Raw genomic sequence first — 18,673 nt, forward strand, 5'->3', positions numbered from 1 at the left:
GATTGACAGAGGGGTCTGGTGAGTCCCCAGCATCATGCTTTGAAAAACATTTTAGTGTTCAGGCTCCAAATATGGTCAGGTCATCCCACATGCAAGCTAATCGTGCTTCTGCAGTAGCCAGCAGGCCTGGACTAGATAACCAACCTTGCTTGTTCCATAGTTATGTAATTACAGGCCTTATCAAATATGTCCTGGCTTGTGGATGTAAGACACATGACAGCATAGTCTCTTGAAGTATGGGATAAATGCCTCAGGACCTTTCCCTGGAGAACAGTGGGGAAACAAAAGAGTATTTAACATCTGAAAGTGCAAAAGAGTTCAGTGAACATTTATTGAGTGACTACAGGCACCACAGAAAATATGAAACAACTGGAAGACCTTACACTCAAGAGGATTGTAATACCGTAGGGAAGTATTCAGAATGTTAAAGGGCCATTTGCTTCCTGTGTGCGTAATTGTGAATATTTGACTTGTCTTTTAATAGGGATTATTAGATATTAACCAGTATCTCTTGCACTAGTTCATGGAGCAGTCAAGCACATTTGAGAAAATTTGAAAAAATCTAGTAGTTGTAATAAACCTTCTCCATGTTATTTCTTAGTAGAGTATTCATACTGTACTCTGAACTGTTACTTTTTTATAGTACATTCCAATGGTCTAAATATTCTGAAAGGGAAACCTCTTTGGGTGGAGAACTTTGGTAAAAGGGAAATGACTACTTGAGCACTGGTATTTGCTTAAATTCTTAATTTCTTCTAAAAGGCCTATTGAAGTTGTTGAGTCCCCCCATCCCCACCCATACCAGCGTGGAGGTATCTTAAATAAAAATAGACAAAGTTCAGTAAGATGCTTAAAATATTTGAGTGTGTTATTGATGGTTTTCTCATTGCGTTTTATCTGAGTTCTCAACATAGCTGCCTCAGTTGACTCCCTTCCTCTCCAAGTGTCGTTGATAATTGACTGCTGGACATTGAAAATACAGTATGTGAAACTGGTCATTTCAGTTTCCATTAGCTTTGCATAGGTTTGGGCTGTACCTTCCTCTTCTAGAAACCTTTGTTTGCTCAAAGAGAAGCAGGAAAATGCCGGCTGTCTTATTTTAGTATGGGATTAAAATACACGTGGTAAGGACCTCCTGGGGCCCAGCTGCTGGCTGGGTTTTCACTCCAAATAGAGAAGCAGCATGTTTGCTGCCTCTTTGAGAAAGAAAGGCACTGTGCTCTTTTGCTGCACAAAGGAAGCAGCTGGCGAGAGTTGATTTTCGAGGAATGGTGAGGCATGAATGAGCCTTTGACTCTTTTAGTTGGGAAATCATGGACTTGTCTTATTAAACATTGTTATAATGTACACAAATTAAGGTTTCAGAAGCCATAGGACGTTGCTAATTTCTGTTCTGGTGATATGGATTATCAAGAGGGAAAGAATATTCTTTTATGAGTTGGCATCAGTTGGTTCACTTCAAAATTGTCTCCTTTGTTGTAGTACCTAGTTCAAGAAAGGTATGAGAAGACCAGCATATCTGAAGCTCACCTCCTGTAGTGGAGGTTAAAATGTGACTTCAGTAATTTTCCTTTTTGTTTAACTAATGTTGTCTAACTCGATCCTTTGTTATTTGCAATTCTTAACCATTCTTATTGGTCTGTGGATTAAAAAACTGATTTACATATAGATTAGAAGTTATTTTCAAAGGCAAAGAAAGTGGAAGATGTAAGATCATTTAAATCTTCATATACCATTGTAGCATGTCTGAGTTCTGGGAATGTATTTAGTATTTTGCAGTTGTGAACCTATTGATGATTAGAGGATATTTCATTTCTTCACATCTCTAGTTTCTTTAATTTCTTTGTTAATTTGACAAGTCTGCAGCTCCATTACTGCAGTGTCACAGGTCAGATGATTTGGATTTACTCCTACTGACTGAGATTCCTGGGTCAAGTGATTAAACACACTGCTTTTATTACCTCTTAACTCATCTGATTTTCTAACTTGGCCTCCCTAGTGTAGATTCCTTAAAGGGCCAGTCAGATGGGCTGAGTTAAGGGGGGGAAAAAGAGGTTTATTCCCAGAGTTAGTATATCTCACAGAGGTAATTACAGCAGTGGCATTTCCCTTTTCCTGAACTTGAGTAAGTGGTGCCAGATTTCAGAAGAGATCTTAAAAACAGTGGTGTGCTGAACTGAACTAGACCTACAAATAAGCTGGATGGTCACTGAAACCCTGCACTAGTGGGTTGGATCTCCTAATTTCTTTTCCCTTTCCCTTTCTTTTTATGTGACGCTTAACTCTTCTAGCATAGTTTCACGTGAACATTGAGAGGTCTTTTTCCCCTGCTGGTATGCGTGAAAACAATGGAAAGGAAAGTTTTGCTCAGCTCTCTTCCTGAGATCCAACTTGGGAAATGTAGGACTGTAAGGAATGTGGTCATCTTTTCCAAAAGAAAGACTAAATGAGCTTTCCAGTGAGAAGCAAGGTCCAGAGCTTAGCTCTCATGCCTCTCGTTAGACTCTGACGCTGGTCTTTCTAGTTTTAGAGAACAGCCCCTCTCACAGTCATTGCCTCTTTTCTTTGGAATGGTGCCCATTCATGAAGTGTATATAATCATCTAATTTAAAAGGCTCTTCTCAGAGACCTTGGTGCTTTGTAAATATTCCTTGCTGCGTTGGTTTTCTATTCCACGTCAACCAGCCTGCCTTGGTGGGTTTTTTTATACATCTAGGGGCTTAATGACTTTCATGCTTTTTCTCTCAGTTGTTTTGAGACCATCCTACTTTTGCGATCCCCAAGCTACATTGGTCTTTATGTGTGGTTACTTACTGGAATTGATTAAAATTGTTTTCTGTCATTCTCTTTCATATAAAGATTTGTTTATTGGTTTGTGTTCCAGGTTTCATTTGAAAGCAAAAGCAATAAGTGAAGGACTGGAGGAGAGAAATGGGGGACAGAGTACATCTGTTAGCACTGACTATCTTTTGCCTAGCCCTGGAGGATTATGATGCAGATTTAGATTAATTATGCAGCTGTTCTGAAATTTCACTCATTGAGCACCCTTAATATGAATCTTGTATGCTCATGCTGGAATTAGATTGTCTTATTTAATGGCATCATTGTCAGTTTGCTTAGTGTGCTCAGAAATAAGATTTCCATAGCTTTTCTCTGGGCCTTGTTTAAAGGTTAGTGTGATACTGACCAACCTGAAAACAAGAGCCTGGTTATAGAAGGTTGCTACCTGGGAACAGAGTTGCAAAATGTGTGAAAATTGATCTTTGAAAGATATGGGCCTTGGTTAAGGTGTTAGAGGGGCTTCAGAATTAGACATCAGTTATTAATTTACTGTGTTCTTTCTAGGTGCATGCTACTATGATGCTAATCAGTCTATGTACGTATTTGGAGGCTGTACCCAGAGCAGCTGCAATGCCGCCTTTAATGACCTCTGGAGACTTGACCTAAATAGCAAAGAGTGGATCCGACCTTTGGCTTCAGGTAAGAGAGAAAATGCTCATCTTTGCCTTCTTACTGGGTAACTCCCTTTGCATGGAAACTCCACCTGATCCTTTTTGGTATTGGTCTTGAGGAAGAGTTATTGGGGTCCCAGGTCCTTTGTCAAATCTGTGTAAATGCTAAGAGTAATATGCTTGTGTAAGGTAGTTGAATTTTTTTAAAAAAATTTATACATTTTTATTAGTATAGGTGCCCTGCCAAAATTGTTGTGCTAATGTGCGAATTCGTTTGCGTGATTTCTCAAGCACTTGCACAGGTGTAATATGCTCTCTGGTATGAAGTTGAAGTAAGAGCAGAAACACAGAGTCGTGAGAACTGTAGTTGACTGACAGAAGCTATTGTCCCAGGGCTAAGATCTCTGAATATCTTTTGTTGTTGCCAGCTCAGATATTTGGGGAGTGTGTGGAACATGCCTCTGCTGGTTACTGTTAACGACTCAGGAGTGTGGGAATATTCGACAAGTAGGTACATTCCTGCACAGTCCCAGTATGCCAAAATGCTGCAAGAAAGAAACTAGATTATTTTCTCCTTTCTGACCTAACCTTTCTGGGGGGGGGAAAATAAGAACACAATTGTTTTTGTACTCATGAAGCAGGACAATTTGAAAAGGCACAGTTATAAGATTGGAGGAGCTAGCGTGATAGAGAAACAGAGTACCAGGTATAAAGTATTCTGCTAGATTTGGTGGCAAGCTTTTCTCAAACATTCTTCATTTGCTTTTCAAGGTTAGAATTCATTCTAGGACTAAGGAGACTCTGGTTTTTCTTAGGCAGATTCCTTACTTCTTTAGGTCTTGATTTACTGCTACTTTGATTACTAAATGGGAGGCAACATGGTATATTAGAAAGGGTACCAGACTAAGAGTGAGGAGACTGGGTTTCATTTCCTGGTGTAATCACCAGTTCTCCATGTGACTATGAACAAGTGACTGCATCTCTCTGGGAGAAATAACAGAGTAGGACTAGATTCTATTTTTAAATGGATTGGGAAGGCTAGTTTATGTTTCCCTTAATTTTTCTTTTTTTTAAAGATTGGCACCTGAGCTAACAACTGTTGCCATCTTCTTTTTTTTTTTTTTCTGCTTTATGCCCCTAAACCCCTCTTTACATAGTTGTATGTCTTAGTTGCAGGTCCTTCTAGATGTGGGATGTGGGACGCCGCCTCAACGTGGCCTGACGAGCAGTGCCATGTCCGCGCCCAGGATCCGAACCCTGGGCCGCCGCAGCAGAGTGCTCGAACTTAACCACTCGGCCACGGAGCCGGCCCCTCCCTTAATTTTTCTAACAACTGCTATGAATGTCTAGGCCAGTGGCTTAAAACCTTTTTATGAGAAGAAGCTACGTTTTGCTTCCCCAAAGCTGTAATCTCCTGTCTCTTCCCCCTGCAATAGGCAAATATAGGAGAGAGGAGCATACTGACACTGGATGCTTACAAGTGGGGCTGGGTTTTGTATAGATGAAGTTCTTTATTAAAATTATTGGAAAGATGAAATAGTGTTAATCTTCTAAAAATTTTGAAGGTTAGTTTTATTTTAGCACTCTCAGAATTTTACACTTCAGAGAGTTCCCTTTTCTAGCCATTTCTTCACTATTGGACGTAATGCAATATTGATTAATATTTAGAATCACAGATTCTAAAATGTAGAGCATCTTTTCAGCTTAAGCATCCTATTGCCACTCTACTTGGTGTCCAGGCCCAATTTCAGAGCAGCTTTGATTGTCGCAATCATGAAATACTAATATTTCCTTTCTCTATTTTGTAACCAAGTTTTATGCCTTTGATAATGTGGCATGAGTGTTTCTCTTTCTTGTAGAAGTAGACCTCTGGACTTGGGGGCCTTTGTAGCCTGTTGCCAACTACTTTCCTTATTTTTCCCATTTCTTCTGTAAGATGGACATGGGATTTTTTTTTTTTTTAAACCACTAAGTTTGAAGAGTGTTTTGAAATCCCCAGGGTAGAAGTATCAGAGAAAAACAGTGTATTTTACAAATACAATGTTAGACTGTTCCCTTTTTTAAAACATAAGCTCCTGAATGTTTAAAGTAATTTTCTAACAGTGTCTCAAAGAATCTAGTTGCTGCTTTACTCTAATCTGCAATTAGAGCCTAGTTTTAGAGGGGAAAAACTGAACTTTTTGAAATGTCTACTTTTTAATAAAACAAACAAACAATAGTTTAATAAAAAGTCCTATGAGATTCTCATTTAGGCAGAAATCCCGTGGGAAGATTGCCTGAGGAAACGTTTCTGTTTGCTGTCATGAGTCCCAACCAAAACTGCTTCCTAACTGAAACACCGCTGTCTTTCTGAACAGAACGCAGTTGTTGGTATGTCTTGGTGTGCCTGATTCACCCATTTTAGTGCACAGATGTGGGTCGGTTGGAGGGTGGCTGAGGGCAGGGTGCTACCCACCACCCTTTGGTGCCAGGTATGATGTCTCCTCCTATCATTTGAGTATTTGCAAGCAGTTTCCGAAAGTATGGCTCTGTGGAGAAAAGCATCAAACACGCAGTGGAGCACTGTGGGTTGGGAGAGAAAGCCTTGATAGAGAACACTGCCGCCTCGGTTATCTCTTTCTATGTTTTCAGTCATACTGCAGGTGAGACTGGAGCGTCCTCACTTTGCTTGGTGTCTTAGTCGGCTCAGGCTGTCATAACAAAATACCACAGACTGAGGGGCTTGAACAGCAGACATTTATTTCTCACGGTTCTGGAGGCTGGGAGTCTGAGATCAGGGTGCTGGTGAGGGCTTTCTTCCTGGCTTTCAGACAGCTGCCTTCTCGCTCTGTCCTCATGTGGCAAAGAAAGTGAGTTCTGGTGTCTCTTCCTCTTTTTATAAGAGCACTAATCCCATCACAAGGGCCCCACCTTGACTGCTAAACCTAATTATCTCCCAAAGATCCTATCTCTAAATGCCATCACATTGGGATTAGAACTTCAACATATGAATTTTGGGAGGACATAATTCAGTCCTTAACAGTTGGAATTAATGTAATTTGTCAATGAAACCTTGTCTTTAGTTCCTTTTGAAATGATAGAAATGCTCCATCTGGAGGGAGCGTGGTGATGAAGAGTGTTGTAGTGACACCTCTTAGAGCTGAGGGAGACCTAAGCTGGTACTTCTCGGACGCTTCCGGTGAGACACCTCCCTCCCCCTCCTCCCTTTTACACCTGGTGTACTGGTCCCTATCTGCATGGAGCTTATGTTGTAATGAGGAAGAAACAAAACACAAGTAAGCAAATTCTTAGAAATTATGAAGGAAACAAACAAGAAATGAAATATAGAACAGGAAGGGGAGAGCTACTTTATACAGGAAGCAACTTTTTTTTTTATTTGAGTTCATAATAGTTTACATCAATGTGAAATTTTGGTTGTACATTATTTCTTATCTGTCACCACGCAGGTGCTCCCCTTCACCCCCTGTGCCCACCCTCCCACCCCGCTTCCCCTGGTAACCACTGAACTGTTTTCTTTGTCCATGTGCTTGTTTATACTCCACATGTGAGAGAAATCATCTGATGTTTGTCTTTCTCAGACTGGCTTATTTTGCTAAGCATAATTCCCTCCAGTTTTTTCCATGTTGTTGCAAATGGGATGAATTTGTCTTTTTTTCTGAGTGAGTAGTATTCCATTGTGTATATATACCACATCTTCTTTACCCAGTCATCTGTCAGTGGGCACTCAGATAGTTTCCATGTCTTGGCTATTGTGAATAATGCTGCAATGAGCATAGGGGTGCATGTGTTACTTTGGATTGTTGATTTCAAGTTGTTTGGGTAGATACCCAGTAGTGGGATAGCTGGGTGATATGGTATTTCTATTTTTAGTTTTTTGAGGAATCTCCATACTGTTTTTTTTTTTTTTTTTTTTTTAAAGATTTTATTTTTTCCTTTTTCTCCCCAAAGCCCCCCGGTACATAGTTGTGTATTCTTCGTTGTGGGTTCCTCTAGTTGTGGCATGTGGGACGCTGCCTCAGCGTGGTCTGACGAGCAGTGCCATGTCCGCGCCCAGGATTCGAACCGTCGAAACACTGGGCCGCCTGCAGCGGAGCGCACGAACTTAACCACTCGGCCACGGGGCCAGCCCCTTCATACTGTTTTCCATAGTGGCTGCACCAGTTTGCATTCCCACCAGCAGTGTATGAGGGTTCCCTTCTCTCCACACCCTCTCCAACATTTGTTGCTTTTAGTCTTAGTGATTATAGCCATTTTAACAGGCGTAAGATGGTATCTTAGTGTAGTTTTGATTTGCATTTCCCTGATGGTTAGTGATGTTGAACATCTTTTCGTGTTTATTGGCCATCTGTCTATCTTCTTTGGAAAAATGTCTGTTCACATCCTCTGCCCATTTTTTGATCAGGCTGCTTGTGTTTTTTGTTGTTCAGTTGTGTAAGTTCCTTACATATTATGGAGATTAACCCCTTGTTGGATATATGATTTGCAAAAATGTTGTCCCAGTTGGTGGGTTGTCTTTTTGTTTTGATCCTAGTTTCTTTTACCTTGCAGAAGCTCTTTAGTCTGAGGAAGTCACACTTGTTTATTTTTTCTTTTGTTTCCCTTGTCTGAGAAGACATGGTATTCGAAAAATTCTTTTTAAGTTCATTGTCAAAGAGTGTACTACCTATATGATCAGGGATCAACATTTTTTGCTGAGTTTTTAAGGATGAAGAGTGAAGGGAAATGAGAACAGCATGTGCAAAGACCCTGGGGCAGCAAAGACTAGGATGTATTGGAGGACTGAAAGCACACCTTTGTGGATGTAGCATAATGAGCAGGGGGTAGAGTGGCACAGATAGAGTTAAAATGTAGACAGGAGCCAACTCATTCATAGACCAAGTTCTGTGAGATTTTGAGATTTTAAGCAGAGGAGTATTATGATCCAATTTACATTTTAAAATCTTTTTTTTTTTTTTAAGATTTTATTTTTCCTTTTTCTCCCCAAAGCCCCCTGGTACATAGTTGCATATTTTTAGTTGTGGGTCCTTCTAGTTGTGGCATGTGGGGTGCCGCCTCAGTGTGGCCTGATGAGCAGTGCCACGTTGGCCCCCAGGATCTGAACCAGCAAAGCCCTGGGCCTCCAAACCGGAGCACGCGAATTTAACCACTTGACCATGGGGCTGGCCTCCACCAATTTACATTTTAAAGAACAGTTTTGCTGCTATATACAAAATGGTTTGAAGAAGTCAAGAAAATAAAGAGAACAGATAGGAGGCTATCAAAAATAGTACAAGTGAGAGACTGATGGCTTGAACTGGAGTCCTAGTAGTGGTGATAAAGCTAAGTGGATAAATTTGAGTTGAATTTTTATGTTAAAATTGACAGGACTTTTTGATGGATTGAATATGGAAGAGTTAGGGGGCAATCAAGGCTGACTTAGGTTTCAGGTTTGTGCAGCTAGGTAGACAGTAGGGCCATTTGCTGAAATGGAGAATAAATATTTGGAGGAAGTTTAGTGTTTGATCTCTTTAAGCATTTAAGTGGTGGTATCATGTATATAATTGTTATTATGAGAGTTTGGCATTTAAAGTAGAGGACTTGAATTCCCTTAATTGACAGCACAATCCTTCCTTTTGTTCAGTTAATTCTTCTCTCATCCTTCGTTTGTTCATGCAGCAAATATTTATGGTTTACCGACTGTGTGCCTGGTAGTGTTTTAGATGTTGGGGATACATGAATGAATAAGCAGACAAAAAACCCACTCTTAATGGAGATTAAATTCGAATGAGGGAAGACAGATATTAAAAGTGACCAATATGTAATATAGTATGTTAGAAGACAGTTAATGCTATTGAAGCAAAACTATGGCATGGTAAGGGAGATCAGGAATCGGGGGGATTATAACTAGGGTGATCAGGGTAGACCTCGTGGAGAAGGTGACGTTAGAACACAGACTTGATGGGTGCAAAAAGTGAACCGTGTGGGTATATAAGGAAAGAGCACTCCAAACAGAGAGAATAACCAGTGCAAAGGTCCAGAGGTGGGAGTGTGCTTGGGACAGTGAAGGGATGATGAGGAATCCAGTGTGACTGGAACAGAGTGAACAAAGCAGAGCGTACTAGAGGAGGTTGGACAAATAACTGTTCCTAAAAACCACAAAGCAGATCACCTTTGTCCAGATCACCTTTGTCCAGATCACCTAGGAAGCTCACTAAAAGTGTAGATTCCTCAGCCTTATAGCAGACTCACTCACCTGGTCTCAGGAGATTGGGGATAGCGTGATGGATCTGCGTGTTAAAAAAGAGAAAGTGTCTCAGTTGATTCTAAACCTACCGAAATTTGGAAACCCTGGATTCCTATGGATCTTCTTGCTTTCTTTTTGTGCAATCTGCGACCTCACTTTGTTATCACAGTCCGTTAGGTGGGTGTGTAACATGCCAAACTGGACTCCTTTGTTGTTGTTGGGGAAGAAGGAGGCGGCTCTGTGCTCTCTTCCATGCTCCTTTCTGAAAATACTGCCTTTACCCTAGTCAGCCAGTCAGTCAGTCAGTCAGTCAGGAGAGGCCCGCGGTCTGAGGAAGTGCTTGTGGAGAGGGTTTGGAGGGGGGGTGTTGGATGCCCCAGATTCTTCATACGTACAATCTAACCTTCAAACCAACCCGATTAGGTTGGCACTATTATTCCCATTTTACAGATGAGGAAACTAAAGCTCAGAGAATCACCTAGTAATTTACCTAAGATCATACAGCCAATAAATGATGAAGCAGTGATGGAAACCTGAGATTTTGTCCCTAAAGTCTGTGTTCATTTTTTACCATGCCATGCTGTGAGTAGTTTTATTTTTTCTGTAATTTATTTCACATTATCAGTTTTTTAAAAACTTTTTAAACAGACTTTTTAAAACTTTAAAATAGAACAGAGTTCCCATATATCCCACACCCAGTTTTCCCTGTTGTTAACGTCTGGTCGTAGTAGTACGTTTATGACAATTAATGAACCAATATTGATCCATTATTATTTCCTAAAGTCCATACTCTATTCAGATTTCCTTTTTTTTCCTTTTGGTGACAGGAAGATTGTCCCTGAGCTAACGTCTGTTGCCAGTCTTCCTCTATTTTGTATATGAGCAGTGTGCAGGTCCACACCTGGGATCCAAACCCAGGCCACCAAAGCAGAGCGTGTGAACTTAACCACTATGCCACCGGGCTGGCCCCCTTATTTTTTTTAATCTAATGTCTTTTTTCTCTTCCAAGATTCCATCCAGGATACGTTACATTTAGTCTTCTTGTCTTCCTTAGGTCTTCTTGGCTGTGATAGTTTCTCAGACTTCCTTGTTTGATGATCTTAACAGTTTTGAGGAATACTGTCAGATATTTTGTGGACTGTCATTCAGTTTGGGTTTGTCTGATGTTTTTCTTGTATTTAGACTAGAGTTAAGGGTTTTTAGGAGGAAGACCACAGCAGTAAAGTACCCTTCTAATCACATTGTATGCAGGTTACATACTGCCAACCTGATGTGTTGTGTTGATGTTAATCTTGATCACCTGGCTGGCTGAGGAGAGTTTTTTAGATTTCTCCACTGTAAAATTATCCTTTTTTTCTCACCCTTTTAAAATTCTTTTTTATGGTTTATTTTTCTTTCTTTTCCTGTGATTACTTTTGCCCATGGTCCTTGACATTCTATTGAATTTTGGGGGCTTAACTAAACTCTCTGGCTATTATGTCTGTCATCAGAGTCAGGAAAGGATAATGGGCAGAGGGTATGTCATTAGAAGAAATCTATTCACAGCTTAGAGAATTTTTAAATGTCGACGTGACTTGCCTTTTAAAATTTTTTGGTGGGGAGCAGGATGCTGAAGACAACTTACCTCTTTTTTATTATTTGTTTATTTATTTATTTGGTGAGGAAGATTCACTCTGAGCTAACATCTGTTGCCAGTCTTCCTCTTTTTTTTACTTGAGGAAGATTACCCCTGAGCTAACATCTGTGCCAGTCTTCCTCCATTTTGTGTGTGGGTCACCACCACAGTATGGCTTGACAAGTGGTGTAGGTCCACTCCCGGGATCCAACTTGTGAACCTGGGCCGCTGAAGCAGAGTGTGCCAGGCTTAACCACTACACCACAGGGCAAGCCCCAGCATATCTCTTTTTTAATGACCTAACACAATCAAGATCTTTCCAGCTATCCAGAGTCAGAAGCTCTATTGGAAATAATTTTGTTCTTTTAAAGAATAACCACATTTTCCAAAATCACTGAGTAATCCTGCAGAAAAGCTAGTTTACTTTTGGAGACAGGGGCAGGAAAAAGAAAAGAGTATTGGTCATGTCAGTTGTCTGTAGAAAGGCCAGGATATCCTTAGAAGCTGGAAAATGCTGGAACTATCCAAAAAAACTGCCCAGAGTGTCATTGTTTCTATTACTATGTAAATGATACCTTGAAAATGATGCACATAGGGCTCTTGGATCCATTGATGAAGTTTTCTGTTCTGTGTCTAGTGGAAAAGCTTACTCTGAGGGTCTCTACTACCCTTTCCTGAGCCTGTGGTAGTGGTGCCAGGAAACGTCAAAACAAATAAGGGAGTCTGGGACTGATACCTGGCACCAGGTATAACTGAAACAGCTGACAGGAGAGTCTTTTCTGGAAAAGGTCACCCAGTCCTTCCCTTAGCTTAGGTCCCAGGTGTTAATGCTGATATAGAAATAGCTGGACGTGGAATTTTTAAGAATAATGTGTTAGTGTACTCAATGGCATTAGAGTCTGCTTTTTAGCATTGTTTTGCATCTAAACATTTTATGAAGTTAGCAGTATATGCAAACGTGTTCTGAGAACGTGTGGTCTGTGGAGATCGGGGAGAAGTGGGTGCTTAGCAAGTGGTAAATATTCGACCACGGAACAAGAGGGCATGCGTGCGTTTCAGATACACTCCAAGCTTCTATTTTCTCTCTTAAACACAGGTCATTGATCTCACTGTTTTAATATTTTCTTTGTGAATGAGAAGGCCCAATTATTTCTACCTACGGATCTTTATTACCAAAATATATTGAAATCTGTTCTTAGCTTTTTGTCTTTCATGTTGAAAATCCTGCATCCTTTAACTTTTATTCATTTGATCCAACTCATGACCCTTTTCTATCCTGTGTTAAAACCTCCTTATGTTAGATAGAAGTCCAGAGAGTCACTGATTATAAGCAGTGACCTTCCTTAGAATTCTGAGCTTTCACATCTACGCATCCTGATCCTGTCTGCCTGCCATCTTGACGAGCAATTTTTGGTTGCTCTTGGGTTCCCTGTGCAGTAAAACTCTCAGACCGTGTAGTGTTGCTGTTTGTTCCAGGCATCCATGTAATCCCCCCAACAACACTTCATGTTTCATGACCACGGTAAACTTCATTTTGTATGATGTCATATCCCCGTGTATCTCCAATGCAGTATGGATTTATTAACTTTGTTTTATGTCCTGAATGAAACTGTAGAAGGCTAATCCTGTACCTGGGAACACAAAAGAGATTGTCCTTGAGTCATTTCTAACCCCGTGAATGACCGTGTTGGTTCCCAAGACACTCAGCAGTGCCATGTACCACCTCATGCCCAGTGCACATTGTTTGGCTGTTCATTCTCTATACAATCAGGATCAGGCCAGTTTCTCGAGCTTTCCAGCTCTTGGGACTCGAGGAGATTTTGTAAAGACTCTACAGAGTGCTCTTCCTGGGTGGGTGAGAGTGGTGATTGGTCGTTTATTAACTTACAAGTAGCAGCTTGGGTTATGGGAGGCTACCTTATCCTATCAAGGCTCAGAAGCTACCCCTCATCTCTTTTTTGGGAGATAAACTCTTGAACTATGCTTTAATGAATTCTGCTTTTCACACAAGTAGTGCCCTGATAATTTCCTCTTTTCCGTAGTTCTCTCTCGAAGTGATTATGGGTTATGGATTTTATATTTGATTTGTTGGTTTTTACACTGTGTTCCTTGTTTCGCCTTCTCTCCCATTTTAGTTAGCCTTCTGAAATCCCGTTGCCTAATCTTAAAATATTTCTTGCTGTTTGATTTACATATGCAGGTTGCAGAGTGTTTGCATTTTATGTGAGGAATGTGTTCTTGAAAACTTCGTATAATGTGTTTTAATTCTGACAGTTGCTGGTATTTGCTGGTCTTGCTCTTTACTGGTGATATTGTTGTTTTTCTGGTATTTCTGGTATTTTGCTGGTTTTTCTGTTTCCTAGTGAAAGCAATGGGTGATGCCATGTGACAACAGTGTAAACACGGTTTACAGTTCACTATGCCAGCTTTGACATTAGCCGTTCTTTTTTTCTTAATACTTTATTAAGACATCATTTACATATAGAGATGAACAAACCTTAAGTGCACAACTTGAAGACTTTTTTACATGTATGTACAGTCATGTGATCATCACCTAGATCAAGATAAAAACACTTGTGTCACCTCAGAAGGTGCCCTCATGCCCCTTTCCTGTCAATACCTCTCCCCGCAGAGGTAACCACTATTCTCATGTCTAACAAACTTTTTTGAGATTCGTCTTGGTTCTTTTGAGATTCGTCGTGTGGTTACATCTATCAGTGGTTTTATTCCTTTTCATTGCTGAGAGTGTTCCATGTTATGAATATGTATACCACTTTTTTTTTTTAACCCATTCTCCTGTTGATGGATACTTGGGTTATTTCCGCTTTGAATATAGCTGCAATCAACATTCTTTTTTTTTTCTGAGGAAGATTAGCCCTGAACTAACATCTGCTACCAATCCTCCTCTTTTTGCTGAGGAAGACTGGCCCTAAGCTAACATCCGTGCCCATCTTCCTCTACTTTTATATGTGGGACGCCTACCACAGCATGGCTTGCCAAGTGGTGCCATGTCCACACCCAGGATCCGAACCGTCAAACCCCGGGCCACCGAAGCGGAACGTGCGCGCTTAACCGCTGCACCACCGGGCCAGCCCTCAATATCCTTATATAAGTTTGTTTGTGGACGTATGTACTCATTTCTTACTTAAGACTTACTTGTCAACTTTAAGAAATATTCTAGACACAGTAAGTATCCCAGAGAGTTCTCTATTCACCTAGTCCTGCTCTAAGTGGGAAAATGTGATGATATAACTAAGTATTATAGAGGTTTAAGGAGGAAAGACCTCTTCTCCTCCTCCTCCTCCTTCGTCTCCTTCTTCTTCTTTATTATTATTATTAATTATTATTATTGCCTCATGACCTAAAGTTATGGGAGGAATGTGTTGTGGGAGGGAGGGAGGCCGGTTGGTAAAACCATTAAGAGCAGAGTTTCTGTGCCAGGCAAACACAGGTTTGCATCCCATCTCTATTGCTGAGTAGCTAGGTGACCTTAGGTGATTTAGCGTCTCCTTTGCCTCTCCTTTAGGGCAGAGATGGTAATAGCCACCTTTCCTAGTTTTAGTTCAGATTACATACAGTACAATACTCAGATGGAGGTGGGCTGTGGAGACTGATTAAACTGACACCTTTGTGTGTGCTGCAGTACTAGCCAAGGAGTGGAGAGTGGTCCTGAGTTATCCTTGAGTTCCTGGAGCTTGAAGTGACTGCATTCAGTCCTTTGTTTATTCATTTTCATGAGTTTGTTTGTTGAGCATTTATACCCAGTGCTGTTCTGAGTACTGCAGACATAGGTGTGCACAAGAAGCAAGGTCTGCTGGGGGAAGAGACAATAAAGAAATAAATCAATACAAAGAAAACATAAAGAACTAAGTAGCAAACAACTGGTGATTCGAGAGAGTAGACGGGGGTGTTTAAAATAATTATAAAATGTGTATAGAGCCAGGACTTATAAGGATAGATTTTTTTTTTTTTTAAGATTTTATTTTTCCTTTTTCTTCCCAAATCCCCCCAGTACATAGTTGTGCATTTTCAGTTGTGGGTCCTTCTAGTTGTGGCATGTGGGATGCCACCTCAGCATGGCCTGCTGAGTGGTGCCATGTCCACGCCCAGGATCCGAACCAGTGAAACCCTAGGCCGCTGAAGAGGAGCTGGCGAACTTAACTACTTGGCCACGGGGCAGGCCCCAGGATGGATAGATTTTTAAAGGAAATCTAGTTTATAAGGAGAAAAGTAGCCAGCTAACAAATTAGGATTCTGTTCACAATTTGTTACATTTTATTTCTGAGGCCAGTTGTTTGTTAACATTAACATGATGTTGCTTTTGATTAAAATGACTATGGAGAATTTGAATCTTCATCTACGTTTTTTTGTTTTCCTAGAAGGAAGGTACCCAAGGCCCAGACACCACATGCATGTGCTAACCTCTGTGAAGAAGATATAGGATGTTACTTAAGTGATTACTTTAAGTTCTTTATTGTATTAGCTCCTTCCTGATCCATGGACCTGGTCCTGGTCAATCTTCCTTATGAGTTGCTGATGTCTCCTTACCTCCCCTAGCCCTGTGCAGTCCTGGAACAACCTGGATCTATGGTGGTTTTGGGAGATATGCATGAGAGCAGAGCCAGTGGATTCCCCTAGAAAGGGAAGGAATCCTTCCTGTTTCTTTATAAAGTTCAGATCCTGGGTTTTTTCCAGAGTACATGGTTTTCTAAAGTGGGTACACATTCTCTCCTGCTGGTGAGAAGAGTGGGAAAATTTGCATAGCATAAATACCCTGGGTCCTCCAAAGGAGAGAATAAATAAGATTATACCATATTTCAGTTTAACTCTCTCCTGCCTGAGTAGAATTTTCCTCTTTTGACACCAGGCTGGAAACTTTATGACTAGCAACACTGTTTTCACTTCTAAATGGAGCCACTTAAAAGAGTACTCCCCCGTCCCCCCCCATTAGCACTACAATTAGCAAATTATCAGATTAAACTGAGCCTCTGGACCTCCTCTCCTTCCCCAGAAATTGAATCAAAAGACTACTTGAAATGGTAAGAAGAGCTGTTACTGGTTTTCGTGTTGTTAATTTTTAGCTGATGTGTGCTGCCCTATTCATCAATTGGTCTTTCATGTGGGTTTGTTTAGAAGTGAAGACAATGCCAGTGGGAAATTCTTTTGTTGTTGATGCCTGTAGCATGTATAGTTATACGGGATCTAAAAGTTTCTCATGCCCATTAACAAAAGTTCCTCTTGTTTTGGATGTTCTGTAAGCGACCCAAGGAGTGATGTTTTTAAATATGTAGGTATAATTGTAATAATAAAAATGTATGCTCTGAAGGCTGAGATCCAGACAAGCTTTGTCTGTTATCAGTGAGTTGTTTCGATAACAGTCAGTAACTTTCTGGCCATGTTGCAACTGAGGAATAAAATAGGAAAAGCAAAAAATAAATAAATAAATTGGAGTGTGGAGAGAACACCCAAAGAAGTGTTTGACCTTTCGCCTGCTGAAACACCCACTGGTGCCTCCAGGTAGGTTGTGGTTAACTGGAGCCAGCTCTCCTCCCACCTCATGAGGGATCTGTAACCATTTGGCTTCCATGATGGTTCAGCTCAGCAAACATTTTCGTAAGAAATAATTCTGTACTCTAGGATAGTATAATCTTATTGGGAGACTGTAAATGGCTAATTTCAACATGGTATGCTAAATGCTTGGATTGAGGTCCATATAGGATGTCCCCTCCCTGTTCACCCCCCCTCCCCTAAGACAACTTTTAGCCCAGCTTGGGAAGGGATGTGCTGGCAGAGGTCCGGAAGAAAGCCATGCCTAGGCAGAAGAATCTTCTGCATCCCGTATCATGTCCTTGATGACTGACTTTAAATCCCTGTTTTAGACTGAGTTACAGAGAGCACACTTAGCTAGAACCGATCTTGGAAAGCAGGAGTTTAGGGGTTCTGCAGTGACTTTGCCAAAGAGTGACTATATTTGCTTCCTACTTTCTTTCTTTAAAGTAAGCATTATATTTTTGTATCCTCTATGGGCACATATATAAATGCAAAGACTTATTGTAATTATTATTGGCCACATTGATGTTAAATTGGAAACATTTTATCATCAGAAGATATCTGCCAGATAGAACCCCTGTGGCCCTGACTGTATACTTTGGAGACCATTCTGGATTTGTCTTCAAGGATTTACAGCCCAAGACAGACTTTATACTCATAGATTCTGAAGTGTTCTCAATTTTCCTTTTGTCTCCCCATTCCTCAAACCATAAAAACCTTGAAACATGCTTTTCTTGTCCCCATTACAAAATATTACCTATAAAATCAAAAGTTTAGAGATGTAAGCGGTTAAATTATAACTCTAGTAGTTTTTCTTTAAAGATTCTCTTGCCTCCTAAGTCATTAGTGCCAGCCTGTCCTCTTGTGCCCTCTAGGTTTTCTGATTCAGTTGCTAATATGGTGTTCTGGGAAATGCCTCTCCAAATTATCTTCCTGACCTCTGAACTGTTGCTATCAAGGTCAGTCACTTCACACACTACCATACTACCATGATGACAGCTCTCTCGAGACAAAGGCTTGGTCAGCTTCCCAAGATCCAGCTTGGGTCTTATCAGCAAAATTCATCTCTCCCACCCCCATACACATACCAACTCAAGGCTCCTCACTACCACATAAAAGTACCCACACAAAAGAAACTGAGATGGGGTTGTTGGTTAATCTGGTTTATCTGATCTTGTTTTGCCCTCAAGGCCAGTTTTGTGTGGGAAGGACTAGTGTACAGCATATGGAACTGCGAGTGGATGCCTTTCATTGGACCTACCCTGAGAAAGTGAGTGCATGTGAAGAGTTATTAATATGAAATGGAGACTGTGACCTGAAACCTCAGTACCATTATTCATTCTTTAATGTACCCTTTGGCATCATTACTATAAAATAAAATAATTTGAAAGCATCCAGGGAAAATTTTTTGATTGCCAGTTAAGAAGGAATTTTGACTTTGCCCTCTTTAAAAAGCAAATCACACACCAAAACATTCTGGAATTCCATGAGCGAAGTGGAAATTTTTTTCTCCAGTGCTTTTCTGCTCGATTCTTTGGCATGCTAGTGAGCACCGCGGTTAAATTTTTCATGCTCATGGTTTTCTGGTTTTCAAACTTTACTACCTCTTGTAAGTCTCTAATTCCTAGTCTTAGATGTTTCTGTTTTCACAGTCATGGAGAACTCTTAGCAAGTCACTCATGTTGCTGTAAATAAGACTTAAAGTGATTTGCCTGAAGGCAGTAGGCGGAACAATTTTTTTTTCCTTTATTTACTGCAGAGTGTAGGTTCAGTGACATGCAGATGATCACAACCAGGGAAATGTTTGTACGTTGAAAATGTTGAAGTAGTTTC

The 18,673-nt window shown here is 40.6% G+C and overlaps 1 protein-coding gene across 2 annotated transcripts in view; it reads left to right on the plus strand.

Annotated features, from left to right (window-relative positions):
* FBXO42 (F-box protein 42) overlaps positions 1–18,673 on the plus strand; it is an 88,202-nt gene that overhangs the window by 49,407 nt on the left and 20,122 nt on the right. For both annotated transcript variants that reach the window (XM_070510965.1, XM_014836199.3), the window contains one exon: positions 3,346–3,480. In XM_070510965.1, the coding sequence (XP_070367066.1) occupies positions 3,346–3,480 (135 nt within the window). The remainder of the gene's footprint in view (positions 1–3,345; positions 3,481–18,673) is intronic.

The sequence above is a fragment of the Equus asinus genome, chromosome 5 (assembly GCF_041296235.1).
Source record: "Equus asinus isolate D_3611 breed Donkey chromosome 5, EquAss-T2T_v2, whole genome shotgun sequence".
Lineage (NCBI taxonomy): Eukaryota > Metazoa > Chordata > Mammalia > Perissodactyla > Equidae > Equus > Equus asinus.